This window comes from Vitis riparia, chromosome 10 (genome assembly GCF_004353265.1).
Source record: "Vitis riparia cultivar Riparia Gloire de Montpellier isolate 1030 chromosome 10, EGFV_Vit.rip_1.0, whole genome shotgun sequence".
In the NCBI taxonomy this organism is placed as follows: Eukaryota; Viridiplantae; Streptophyta; class Magnoliopsida; order Vitales; family Vitaceae; genus Vitis; species Vitis riparia.
Window position 1 is genome coordinate 719,710 of NC_048440.1, and position 14,193 is coordinate 733,902.

At 34.4% G+C, this 14,193-nt stretch overlaps 1 protein-coding gene across 3 annotated transcripts in view; it reads left to right on the plus strand.

Moving 5' to 3' along the window:
• LOC117924228 (protease 2-like) overlaps nt 1-14,193 on the plus strand; it is a 60,325-nt gene that overhangs the window by 15,633 nt on the left and 30,499 nt on the right. For all 3 annotated transcript variants that reach the window (XM_034842816.1, XM_034842814.1, XM_034842817.1), the window contains exon 5: nt 5,144-5,435. In XM_034842816.1, the coding sequence (XP_034698707.1) occupies nt 5,144-5,435 (292 nt within the window). The remainder of the gene's footprint in view (nt 1-5,143; nt 5,436-14,193) is intronic.

Genomic DNA, 14,193 nt, shown 5'->3' on the forward strand with positions numbered 1-14,193 from the left:
TTGAGAAATAGTTCACTTTTAAGGAAGTGGCTTTGGAGGTTTCCTAAGGAAAGTTGTGGTCTTTGACATTAGGTTATTGCGAGCATTTATGGGACACATCCTAATAAATGGGACACCAACATTATGTTTAGATAGTCATACAGATGTCTTTGGAAGGTTATTGCTCAAGACTTTCAGGATTTTGTCCCACACACTCGCTATGTGGTGGGAAATGGGGAGAGAATTTGGTTCTGGGAAGATTAGTGAAGAACCTTTCCATCTTAGTTGTTCTTGGTAATTACTACTTCCTTTCTTGGAATTTTAACTTTCACCGTAATCTCACTGACATTGAAATTGATTCTCTTGAAAAATTCATATCATCACTTATCTTGATGCGATTGTCTCCCATTACTACAAACTCAGGGGCATGGTCTTTGTCTTCCTTTGGCTTATTTTCAGTAAAATATTTCTTTTTGGTTTTGACCAAGTCCCCAAATCCAATCCCTTTCTTTTCGGCCAATTTTGTTTGGAAATCAAATGCCCTTTTAAAGGTCAAGGTCTTTGCTTGGTTAGTGGCGCACAAGAAGATAAATACCAATGACTTGCTATAAGTGAAAAGACCTTACAAATCCCTTAACCTGCATTGGTACATTTTATGCAAAGGAAATGGAGAAATGGTTGACCATCTTTTCTACACTATCCTTTGGCCTTAAGGCTTTGGCATAAGCTCTTTAGTTTAGCCCATTTGGATTGAGTGTCGCCTAGGCGTATCAGAGACATGATGATTATCTCTTTTAGAGGATTGGGAAATTCATTGAAAAAAAAGACTCCTTGGCAAATCACTTGCCTTAACATTTTTTGGATTGTGTGGCAAGAGAGAAATGATAGGATTTTTGTGAAAAGATGGAGAATGGAAGAGACACTGTGGGACCTACTTCACTTCTATTCCTCTCTTTGAACCTCTTGCTTTACTGCTTTTAAGGGAGTTCTTCTTAGTATTATTCAACTAAGTTGGCTTTCAGTTTGTAACCCGGGGGTGGATATCATTGTAAGGAGTTATACTCAGTTTTTTGTTATTTTGTGTTGTTCTCTTTGTATAGTGGAGTATATTTTTTTTTATCAGGTATTGTATGTTTGTGAGAAGGACCTCTCATCCTTCTCTTTTTCTTATCAATAAAATTTACCTTCGTTTTTGATAAAAAAAAAAAATCTCTTCTCTATTGAACTTGGGTCGCTCTTGAGAGAAGTCTTCTCCACCTTCTGATTGTGCTGAGGTCAAATGTGTCTGTCCTTGCCCTCCTCCTTGATCACTCTTTGCTGTCCAAGAAGTATTTTGAGTATTTGAGGGCTTACCATGGAGTTTCCAGCACCTCTCCTTGGTGTGTTGCGGCTTCTTACAGTAGGTACAACATAGAGAGTCTTTATTACTTGTTCTTGATCCTTTTGATAGCCCATTATTTCCTTCCATTCCACTAGAATAGGCATTTGATTGCTATTGGTTTGATTTTCCAGCTTTGGGATTTGTATCTTTTGTAACCAAGGCTGAACCATCTGTCGATTGAGGCTCCATCATAACCCCTCTTCATCCTTCTTCTCCATGAATTATGACAATTGTTTCATTGAGTGAAGGAACTTCTTCCTTTCCCAACTCTTGCACTCGAATATGATTGAACTCAATATTCAATCCAGCAAGAAAGATGTAAGTCCCCCCTTTTTCCATAAAATGTTTAAGAAGGGCCGCGTCATTGCTACACTTCATCTCAGTACACTGTTGCCATAAGTTTTATAAAATCTGAGTAGATTCGGTGACCAAGCGATTACCTTATTTGGTAGATGAGATCTTTGTCTTAATCTCATTGATTTGTGTAGTATCTCGGACTTTAGAATAAGTCTGCCTACAAGATTCCCAAATTTCCTTTACTGTTGTAAAAAACATGCAAGTATCGCTGACTTCTAACATCATCGAATTCCATAACCAGGACATTATCATGGAGTTTTCTTCATCCCACACAACAAACTTTGAATCATTTGGTTTTGGTCTCATCCCAAGAAGATGACTTAGTTTGCCCTTTCCTTTCAAGAAGGTTCGAACAAACTGAAACCACTTTAAATAATTTTTGCCGTTGAGAAGCAAACCTGATTGAACTTCTTCCTTTACTGTTGATGTTGGATTAAAGACTTGTTGATTGGTAGATTCTGAAACCTTAGGCATGTTTTTGGCAAGAAGTAGAAGAAATCAAATAAAAATTAAGGAAGGATTGCAGCAATGCAGGCTACAACAAGAAAATAGAGCAAAAGTTCTGCCAAAAAACAAAACTTCTCCAATTGTTTTGAAAAAAAAAACCAGCAACGAAGGCTGTAAAATTAGCGATGAAGGCTGAAAAAAATTAGAAATCCTAAGGAGCTTGATTTGGCTCTGATACCATGTGAAGAAAATTTGTATTTCTTTTCATGTCTTGGAAGTATACAACCAATGAAATATATATACAACAGTGGAAAGGAAAGAACAAGGAAGAAAAGAAAGAATAAGGAAGAATCCCTATAAATTAGGGATTATGTACATACATATATATGTATATACAGCTGTACAACTTATACAACTGTATATTACAAATATATATCTTTTACCAGCTGTAATAATCTTCAACATTGTTGATGATATAATATTATATATATATATATATACAGCTGTATACGCAGCTGTACAACTTTTGTATATTACAGCTATATATCTTTTACCAGCTGTAATAATCTTCAACAGTGTCGATGATATAATATTTACGGGGGATGATATAGAAAAAATGCAGAATTTGAAGCTGAAACTTGTCTAAGGAATTTGAAATCAAAGACCTTGGGAACTTTAAAAACTTCCTAAGAATTGAAGTGGCCTGGTCAAAGGATGGAATATAAATGTCTTAAAGGAAGTATATTCTTGATCTATTGAGTGAAGCTGGGATACTTGGTTGTAAACCTGAATCAACACCAATTGATGCTCAATATCAATTAGGAGGAGCTGCTGATGGTGTTCTTGTGGATAAAGGTTGGTATCATGGGCTCATGGGGAAGCATATCTACTTGTCCTACACACAACTTGACATTCTATGCTGTTAGAGTTGTAAGTCATTTCATGTGAGCTCCTTTGGAAAGTCACATGGAGCTAGTCATGAGGATCCTAAGATTCCTAAGATACTTAAAGCTTACACGTAGCAAAAGACTCTTGTTCACTAAAAATGGACATTTGCAAGTGACAGCTTACACCAATGTAGATTGGGCAGGTTCACTTTCAGACGGGCAATTGACTTTTGGATACTACACACATGTGGCTCATAATTTAGTAACCTGGAGTAAGAAGCAACCTGTAGTTGCTGGATTGAGTCTTAAAACAGAGTCTAGAGCCATGGCTTTGGGATATGTGGCTGATAAACCTCTTGAAAGAGTTACAAGTGAAGATTTAGTAGCCTATGAGACTATTGTGACAACAAGGCAGCTATTAGCATAGCTCATAATTCTATACAACATTATAGGACTAAACAAACCTTCTTGTGGACAGTTTAGAAGGACATAAACAGACTTGCTTTTGAAAATGGGGAGCTTTCAATTCAAAGGCTCAAAAACTCTTTTCTTTGAAATTTCTGGTCTTGGACTAAGCTGTTTATACATGACAGACCATTATCTTTAATCAATTTCTTTGATTGGTTGGCTCTACGTGACAGCAGGTGTTGTTTTTCGTATCCTACTTTTTTTCTGGTTTTGCCTTTAGGCGTCTGCTGTATGCTTTAGGATGCCCTTTTGGTGCCCCTTTCTTTTTATATACACTTTTGATTTTACCTACAAAAAGAATGATGGAACTAAACACATTGAGGTGGACAAACAGTTTATAAAGGAGAAGATGGTAAATAGAGTTGTTTGTTCTCCATTTGTATTCTCGAAATCTCAATTGGCTGACATATTTACTAAGGTAGTTCCTTTGGCGACCTTTCCATCAATGGTTAGCAAGTTGGGAATGCAAGACATCTTCCAACCAGCTTGAGGGGAGTGTTGATGGTTTTTGGTCAATTAATCAGCTGAGGATTCTCAGCCTTGATATTTTATTTCCTGGATTTAAAGATTCTGTTTGTAGCCTTCGTATTTTTTAGGAAACTTTGAATTTCCTGATTATTTAGAATTAGATCATGGAAATTTCATTTTCTTTGATTCTTTCCTTTTGCATTTCCATTTTTGGAACAGAAACTCTGTATTTGTAGACATGCACTCTGATTAATGGAATAAAACATTTTTGAGTACCAAGTTTACACAAATGAATACATTTTGTTTTTGATTAACAGAAAAATGAGTTTGTATTCTATGGTCATGGGAGGATTTTCTATCTCCCCCACCCCCCTGCCAAAAAAAAAAAAAATCCCAGGTGTAAATGTTTGTTTCTTTTCTTTGTATACTTCTAGTGTGCCTGGACCTTGTCCCTTTCATTTAGCACAAATGCTTACTCCTCAATAAATAAATAAATAATAAAGAAAATAAAGAAAGGAGAAGACACAGGAGGGTTTACATTGAAAGAGATCAGATAATAAAGAAAGGAGATGACACAGGAGGGTTTAAATTGAAAGAGATGAGATAATGTAAGTTATTGCAGATGAGTTAAAGCACTTGTCTTACTAGATTTTGATGATTATCAAGCTTGATTTAGGAGGGATATAATTGATCTACAAACAGTTCATGAATTTTTTTGGGGTTTGTATATAAGTCTATCTTTTTTTCTTGTGTTGTCTTATAGCTTGCATATTTCTTGTGTTGTCTTTTAGGATGAAGGATTTTGGGTCGTAATTCTGGACAATCAAGGTAGGATGGTTTTATGTACTCTATTTTCTTATGCTTGGAAACAAAGCTTCATCCTGAACCATTTGCTAGTTTAAGTACTTGACTGTAATCTGCATGAATATATGGCCTTGACATAAACAAATTTGTTGAAATGTTATCCATGTTGTATATTTTCTTATTTTCACTTCTCACCTTAGAAAAGTCCAATTTTCTTTGTGGAGAAGGTAGTTTACACTACATGCTGTGCACAGTGTAGTATTGAAAAGATATTAGAAACAAAGTATCTTTTGTGGTGGCATGTGTTTCAGTGTTTAGAAACTTGATTAAGTTTTGGATTTTGTTTTTGCAGTGTGAAAATTCAAGACATACAGCTTTTCAGTGATCATCTTGTTGTATATGAGCGTGAAAATGGTCTGCCTAAAGTTACTTTTTATCGCCTTCCAGCAGTTGGAGAACCACTTGGAAGTCTTCAAGGTGGTCGGACTGTCGATTTTCTTGATCCTATATACTCTGTGGATCCATCAGAGTCACAATTTTATTCCAGCATTTTACGGTTTTCTTATAGCTCATTGAGGACTCCTTACTCTGTATATGATTATGATATGAACACAAGTGTTTCCGTTTTGAAGAAGATTCAAACAGTAAGTTATTTGATTGATTATGTAATCAATTATGTTTTAATATGCTTGTCTAGTTCATTTTTTACTCTTATTGGCTCCTTTCATGAGCATGTTTTCTTCTTGCTGTCCGTGAATTTTTCTTCTTATCTATTTGTCGCAATGTTAATTCAGTGTCCTGGTTTTTTTAAGTTTTGAGCTTCTGATTCAATAGTTCTAAAGTTGTACATATTATGAAATGGTACCTTCTTTAACATGCTACTGGATTTTTTGTTTTCCAAGATCAAGTTTACATGAAACGATACATTCTTTAAAGTCTATAGTTTACATTCTTTAACATACTACTGGATTTATTGCCAATGAAGCCATTGATTCGATTTTGAAGAGCAAGGGTAGAGCAATTCTCTGCAAGCTGGATATTGAGAAGGCATATGATCATGTGGAGTGGTCTTTTTTGTTTTTTGGTATGGAAAAAATGTGTTTTGGGGAGAAGTGGATAAGGTGGAAAAAGTGGTGTGTGTCCACTGCTAGTTTTTCAGTTCTAGTTAATGACACTTCTTCGGGCTTTTTTCAAAGTTCTAGGGGTCTAAGGCAGGGAGACCCTCTTTCGTCTTATTTGTTTGTGGTAGTGAGGGAAACACTCGACTGCCTTATAAAAAGAGTTGTTAGTGGAGGTTTTTTATTAGCTTGCCAGGTTAGGAGTAAAGGGGTTAAAATCTCCCATTTGCTTTTTGTTGATGATACTCTAATCTTCTGCAAGGTTAACAAGGACCAAGGAACCTTCTTGCATTGGTTACTTATGTGGTTCGAGACTATATCTGGGCTGAAAGTTAATTTGGATAAAAGTGAACTGATCCCAGTGGGCAATGTGGAGTATGTGGAGGAGTTGGCTTTTGAGCTTGGTTGTAAGGTGGGAAGTTTACCCTCCACTTACTTGGGGATGCTGTTGGGGGCTCTCTTTAAGTTTGTGGCAGCTTGGGGGATGGAGTGTAGGAGAGATTGGCTATTTGGAAACGTCAATATATTTCTAAGGGAGGGAGAATTATCTTGATTAGGAGCACATTGTCAAGCTTGCCTATTTACTTCATGTCTATCCTACAATTGCCAAGGGGGGTCAGAATAAGGTTGGAGTAGATTCAGAGAGATTTTTTGTGGGGAGGTGGGGCCCTAGTATGGAGACGTCATTTAATAAGATGAGCAATAGTGTGTCTTGATAAGAGAAAAGGGGGTCTGGGGGTTAAGAGTCTTTCTACGCTCAATAAGGCTCTCCTTTGCAAATGGAGTTGGTGCTTTGCGAATGAGAGAGAGGTTTTATGGAACCAAGTAATTAGGGGGAAATATGGGGAGGGTTGAGGAGGGTGGCATTCTCGGGATGTAAGAAAGGGTGTAGGGTTGTGGAAAGCAATTAGGAAGCTTAGGCACATTGTTAGCAGTAGACTCTCCTTTGTAGTTGGGAATGGCCAACTTTTTGGAAGGATACTTGGTGTGGGAATACACCTTTGTGTACTTCCTTCCCTTCCTTATTGCTCTAACTAATCCCAAAGAAGCTTGGGTGAAGGATGTTTGGTCCAGGACAACAGAGAGGGGGGGGGGGGGGGGGGGGGGGGGGGGGTTGTGGAGTTGGAGTCCTTGCTTTACTAGGTCCTTTTATGATTGGGAGATGGAAGAGGTGGAGGGCCTTCTGTTATGCCTTTATGGTCAGAAACTGATCTTGGAGGAGGAGGATAGGATGCAGTGGAAAGAAACAAAGGATTGAATTTTTTCTACAAAGTCACTTTACAAAGCCCTAGAGTTAGCCTCCTTAGTTTTGTTTCCAATGAAGAACATTTGGAGGTGAAGGATGTTTGGTCCGGGACAGCAGGGGAAGGGAGGGAGGGAAACAGGGGGGGGGGGGGAGGGGTGTGGAGTTGGAGTCCTTGCTTTACTAGGTCCTTTTACGATTGGTAGATGGAAGAGGTGGAGGGCCTTCTATTACACCTCTATGGTCAGAACCTAATCTTGGAGGAGGATAGGTTGCAGTGGACAGAAACGAAGGATGGAATTTTCTTGACAAAGTCACTTTACAAAGCCCTAGAGCTGGACTCCTTAGTTTTGTTTCCAATGAAGAACATTTGGAAATCGTGTGTGTAGCCAAAAGTAAGCTTCTTTGCCTGGTAGGCATCTTGGGGTAAAGTTCTAATCTTGGACCAAGTTAAAAAGAGGGGATGGGTCTTAGCAAATAGATGTTATTTTTGTCAAGCGGAAGAGGAATCCATTGACCACCTCCTTCTTCATTGTGAAAAGACAAGGGCATTGTGGGAGATGCTTTTCACCATTTTTGGAGTGTCTTGGGTGTTTCTATCTTTGGTTAGGGAAACCCTTTTGGGTTGGAATGGCTTCTTTATGGGAAAAAAGTGCAAGACAGTTTGGAGAGCAGGTCCTCTTTGCATTTTTTGGACAATTTAGAAGACTAGGAATAGAATCGCCTTTGAATATGAGGTGTTGTCCATCCAAAGGTTGAAAACTTCTTTTCTTAACTCACTTTGGTCGGAGACTAATTTGTTTATAAAAGATGATCCTTCGACCTTTTTTGAGTTCATTGATTGGGTGGGTTCCTGTTAATGGAGGGGTTATTTTTTTGTATATCTTTGTGGACAACTTTATATTTCACTTGTAAGGGGGTGAATATTTCCCTTTTTGTTCTGTACATCTTGAGTCGCTATTTTAGTACCTCTTAGTAATACAATACTTTTCTTACTTATGAAAAAAAAAAAAATATTCTACTTGTACTTTTAGAATATGTTCCAATCTGCTCTTTTTTTTTTTTTCAATGTACTGACTGAAAAATAGTTGTGATTGTATAAAGATCTTGATAGCACCCTTATTATGGTATTAACATATATCTAAAGGGTTCTACTTATTGTCTTGATGGTGTTATCTTTTATTGTTGGAAGATTTATTATTGAAGTGAACTGAAAGTTGCTGAAGAGGAAAAAAATTGTGACTCTGATTAAGTGGAACAAAGCAAAAGAAACTGTGGGTGGACAAAATAAATAAGAAGAAAGAGATATAGTTATTAAGATATAGGAGAAAACTATCTGATAAAGTTAGAAATTTTAGTAACAAACGTGCAGTCTAGCTAATCTAACCTAATTCTAGAAGAATTTTCAGTAATCTGCCACACAAGCTGACAGATTTTTCAACGCTTCCTCTTAAGCTCAGAAATAGATATTCCTCATGTCCAGCTTGCTTAAGATAGTTTGGAATGAGTATGAAGTCCCTTTGTTGGAATAGCTAACCTTCTTTAGCAATATAAGGAGTATAAATTGGTCCATTTTCAAGTTTTTCTTTTATAAAATGTTGGTGCGCTTCCACGTGCTTAGTTTGATTATGTGACACTAGATTATGTAGCAATGCTCATGTCTAACTTTAGATTCTTCCCATTTGATTCTAAGGCCACTTAATATTATCTTGATCTAAAGAAACTCACAGATTCCATGTGTAAGGGTCTAGAAATTGAAAAACCTTTCATGACTAGTGAGCAAGGGTGATTAGCTATTTCTTGGAGATGGTTAAACCCTATATTAGAGGCTAAGCTCTGATACCAATTGTTAGGTTTATTAGTACAATTTAGGTGAAAACCAAAGATGGGGAGGTGAATTGGATCGTGATTTTTTTTTTTTTTTTTGAAAAAATAAATTTAAAAATTATAAACTTTGATGAATGCAAGAGATAATTTAAGCAAATTATATAGCAAAAACAATAAAAGAACAATTGCTTATAAAGTAAATAGAGAAGGGAAGAGAAAATGTAAAATCTATTTTATAGTGCTTCAACACAATCTTGGCTTACTGTCACGCCCTGAATTCTGAGCAATCCAGAATTCGACGTGTGACCTCAGGTCAAAAGTTTGTCCCTAAGGGTTACGCCTATCCAAGCTAGCAATCATTTCTGATAACCTGATTTTTTTTTTTTTCAACAAAACGTCTAACCTCAAATAAATTTATTAAGCTAAGGCTTACTATATCATATTCTTTTATTTCATTTTATTTATCTCAAAAACCAACCATCACTTGCTCATAAGTATAATAAATCCACCAATCATCTTCCCATCCAAAAGTTCAAATATTTAAAATAATCTCTAAGTAAAAAGGAATATTTCCAAAAAATATTTTATAAACTAACAAAATATAATTTAACTTACGAAAGTCCATATAACTCAAATTAGTACATATAAAAAAGGTAATATAAATTAAAAACAACTATTATTATGATTTTTTTTATTTTCTGGACTTTCTGGAACACTTCTTGATCTTCTTATAGTTCCTTAGAAACTATATCTGCATATAAAAATTTTAGAAAATAAAGGGCTGAGCATTTTCACATTGCTCAGTAGGGTGTTTTACACCCACACAGGTTAGAAATTCTAAGTCAATAGAACACAATCATATGTCAAAATATAATTTTATATATACATTGTATACATTAAATGAACCACAACTATACACATTTAAACTAATCAAAATTATCACTTTTCTTATTCAATCATATGTCTAGTATATCAACAATTCTAAATTTACAAAACAAATAAGTCATTTTAGTCTCGAATAATATATTCAAATATACAATTGATAAATAATACAATTCCTTCTTCCAAATGCAACATGATGTAAATGCTTACACGTAATCAAGCAATGCACTGTTGTTCATAGGCTTTCACCAAAGGATACGAGTCCGTACTCAAATACACTCCCCATTCGGAGTCTTCCCAAGGTAAACTTTTGGGTCTTTCACCCTAGGGATCTCACTCCCTTGTTCATTCGCGCTCTCTGGGGTCCTTCCATTTCTCATTTCTCATATCTTTTTATTTTTGCCCTCTTCGGGATCTTTTCATTCTCATTTCCATTCCACACAATCATTTCTTTAATTTTTCTTTTTCTTCACATAACCATGATGCATATGAAGTGCAATTAAATCATATTTTAACAACCAAAATTTTCCAAGATATAATTCTATTTACTCCCATTATGTTTCATAATTTCCAACAATCCACACAACAATTTTTCTTGACTTTAATCACCATAAACATTAAAGAAAACTCACAAATAATTTGTATAACATCAAGACATAATTTAAACCTTAGCCACAGATTTTATTTATTCCCAACATGCTTAATAATTTCCAACAACCAACATAACAAATTTTCTTCACAATATCATCCTAAATATTAAATAAAATTCTCAATAATCCAAATATCAACAAAAACACAATTTATCCTATAATTTTATTTATTCCCAATAATCTCAATAATGTTAACACCCAATATAACAATTTTCCACAATTAAGCCACCACAATGTCCAAGAAAATTTCCAATATTTCAAATATCAACAAAAACACAATTTATATCATAATTTTACTTATCTCCAACAATCTCAACAATTCGTAACACTCAATACAACTATTTTTCTATATTTAAATAATCCCAAACATTACCAAAATTCCAAAACAATCCCTAAATCACAAAATAAAATTATCAATAACCATAATCACACTTCAAATAATGCAAATAACATCTATTATCTCCCAAAAACACAATATATAATTTTTTTTTTCAAAGAAAAATATTAAATCAAGGTTTTAGGGTTAGACCACCCTACCTTAGATCCGAAAATCTAATTTTTAAAACAAAAATTGGACTCCTTAGGAGTGTTCCTCGTGTTGAATAGAATATCTTCCTAAAAATTCACACAAAACGGAGATTGTTTGACGGACAAACTAGCCAGCCGAAGGTGAGCGGAGTTTTTCCACTCCAGTTAGCCCTGCAACTCCCCCTTTCCCTTTTTCTCCTTTCTTTTATTCTTTTCTTTTTCAACTCCTCCCTGCAGTTGGCCACTTATATAATATATATATTATATTTATTATTTCTTATTATAACAAATCGTGAAATACCACGCATGTCCCTTTCTCAATAAATTAAAACCATTATTCTTTAATTCACATTCCACAATTATAAATTATACTCAACTTATGATTTCCTGTCTTACAAAAAAATGCCACTATATTCTTAATTAAATTTATTACAAGCCTGTTTTTCAAAAAAGATAATTTGACTTTAATTTCCTGAAACATTTTTACTCTGAATTTCATTTAGGACATGATTTCATTAGTTATATATATATAAAAAAAAATTCAATTTCAGAAAAAGCCTGAAACATAAAATAATTCTTCGACATCAAGAAGCTGAAATTCATCTTTAATCCTTTAATTTTACCAATAAAATTTAAGCAATGATTCCATCAATTATTTAGTCATTCAATTTATAATAATCAAATTCTCAACCATTTAGTATAACTTTTATTTAATTTACTTCATTTGTCAAATTCCTCAATTGCATCAAACTTTCAAAAGTTAAGTTTACTAAATTCATATTTAATTAATTTACCATTTTGTATATTTTTCTAACTTCACATATAATAATTTACTCTTAATTTAATTTCAATTCAATGTTGTTTGATGTTTTGTAATTCTATAAGGTTTAATTCCAATTATAAAAATTAAATTGATTTGTTATAAAATTAAATTAAATTTCTTTTTAATTATCCATTATAACAATTCGATATAATATAAATTTTTACCAAGTTTTTCTCACTACGATTCTCTGATAATTATCCAATAATAATTAAATTAATGCTCATAATATACTTAGTATTCAATTTTTCAAAATATCATCTTAATTATTTGATGGTTAAATTTTTCTCCAAATCTAAATTTAATTCCTAAAATTCCTACTCTTACATCTAACGTGGCAAGATTTTCAAACTATTAACTTTTGACTAACTTTTCTAAAATCTCTCCCGATTAAATGTGAACATGTGGCTCTTCACCATTCTTTTTGACCATTTGACTAACAATTTTATGAAAACTTTTCTGATCCCTGAATCTGATATGTCATAAAAAAACTCGGGTGTTACACTCACTCACCTCAAGCTGTAATTGCTTAGAGTGTTCCACTATCAACGAAGCTTTTCAAGCCAAAGCCCCCGAACTCTTACACGTAGATTATGGTTCTAATGCATCCTTTACAATTTCATTCAAGAGATACCTTACTCTTGAAAATCACTCAAGTCATACCTTGCACTTGAGAAACCCTAAGTGATACTCCATAGATTCTTCTTCACAAAGATACAATCAATTTGTTGAAACAAGTTCTTAATTTTCCAATTTGACTTAAGGAATACAAATAAAACTAGGATTGAGGTGCACTAATGGATATGCAAATTTATGGAACAATGTACACTCAAAAACACTCTCATTATGAATGTTAATAAATGTTTGGTTGTTGGAAGCACACAAATGGGAGTTAATAGGCTTTCATAAATGAATTAGATGCTAACTAGACGTTAGAGATATTTTCTAAAAGCTTTGGTTGATAGTTCAATCCACCACTTAGCTAGCCATTGGATATTTAATACACTGCAATTGACTATTAGGAGAGTTACTACACATCCAGTTGAACCGTTTTACACTCCACAATTCACTACCTTGGAGCGCACTTTCAGTCCACCCTTCGGTCGATTAGCCGATCAGCATCCTAAGGTCCCTTAGCCTCTAATTGAGCTCCTTTTGCAAAATTAAGCATTTATACTCTTTGATTTCATATCTTTTTGAAAACATTTTTAAGCATGAAATATATAAAGCAAAGTTGGTTTTCATATGGAAGATACTTCATCTAACTTTTAAAAAGATTTAAAACAATTTGATTTCATTTAAATAAGATTTGGAGTGTTAGGGCTTTAATGAAGATATGTATGCAATTCTAAATTAATGCACCCACAATCTCACAATAGAAATCCTAAAATTGATCTTGATAAACCTTCTCCTCCTTTATTTCCCTTTTAGTTTGACGTATCTTCTTCTTGATGACTTCAAGGAAATCTTCTTGCTACAAATCATCTCCTTCAATGCACTTTCTCTTGTTTCTTGAATATGAGAGATACCCTTGAATTTTGACATATGGAATGATGCACTTAGTCAACATAATTATTAGTGTCTTTAATCCCTACTTTGTTATCATCAGAACCAAAATTAACCAAACCCTGATCTAGAAATGTATACATTCTATGCATTCTAGGTTGTTAGTAGGATCATTTTCCTTTATTATTTGCCCTATAAATGCTATATACTCATTGTAAATTCCTCAATCAATGCAAGGAATAAAATTCCATGATTGTTCACTCTTACAAAAAGTTTATTGAGTGAATTCAAAGAAGATTAATTACACTAAATTGAAAAAGGTAGGTAGCGACAATTACATGTTTGCTAGGGCTTGGCTTGAGTGAATGACCTCCCCTTTAGTTGCCTTAAACTGAATTTTCATGTTGTTTGTTAGGTAACTTAGAGAAAATGGGGATTGGTGGACTGTTTAAAGATCATTAGGTTGTGAGGTTAGAGTTTTCTCCAAGCAAGCTGCTGGATTTAGCTTGGAATATTTGATTAAGGCATCCTTATTGGGTGCTAGTAACTTGCAGGTGGAGAAAGGATTTGGCTGTTGTTCTTGTGGTATCTTCGAGGAGGAGAAAAGGGAGCTTGAAAATTGAATGCTTGAATTCATGACCTTATTATCCTTTCTAAAGGTATGAAATGCTCCTCTAATTACTAGGTCAAATAACCAAGTAGTGAACAGGTTAGCCAAGCAGGGAGCTTCCTCATCCAAGGAATTTTATTGCAGATTCTTCCCCTTCCACACCCCAAACCCAACCCTGGGGTTCTCCTTTTCTATGAGGGCTTCTGATGGTTGCTTTT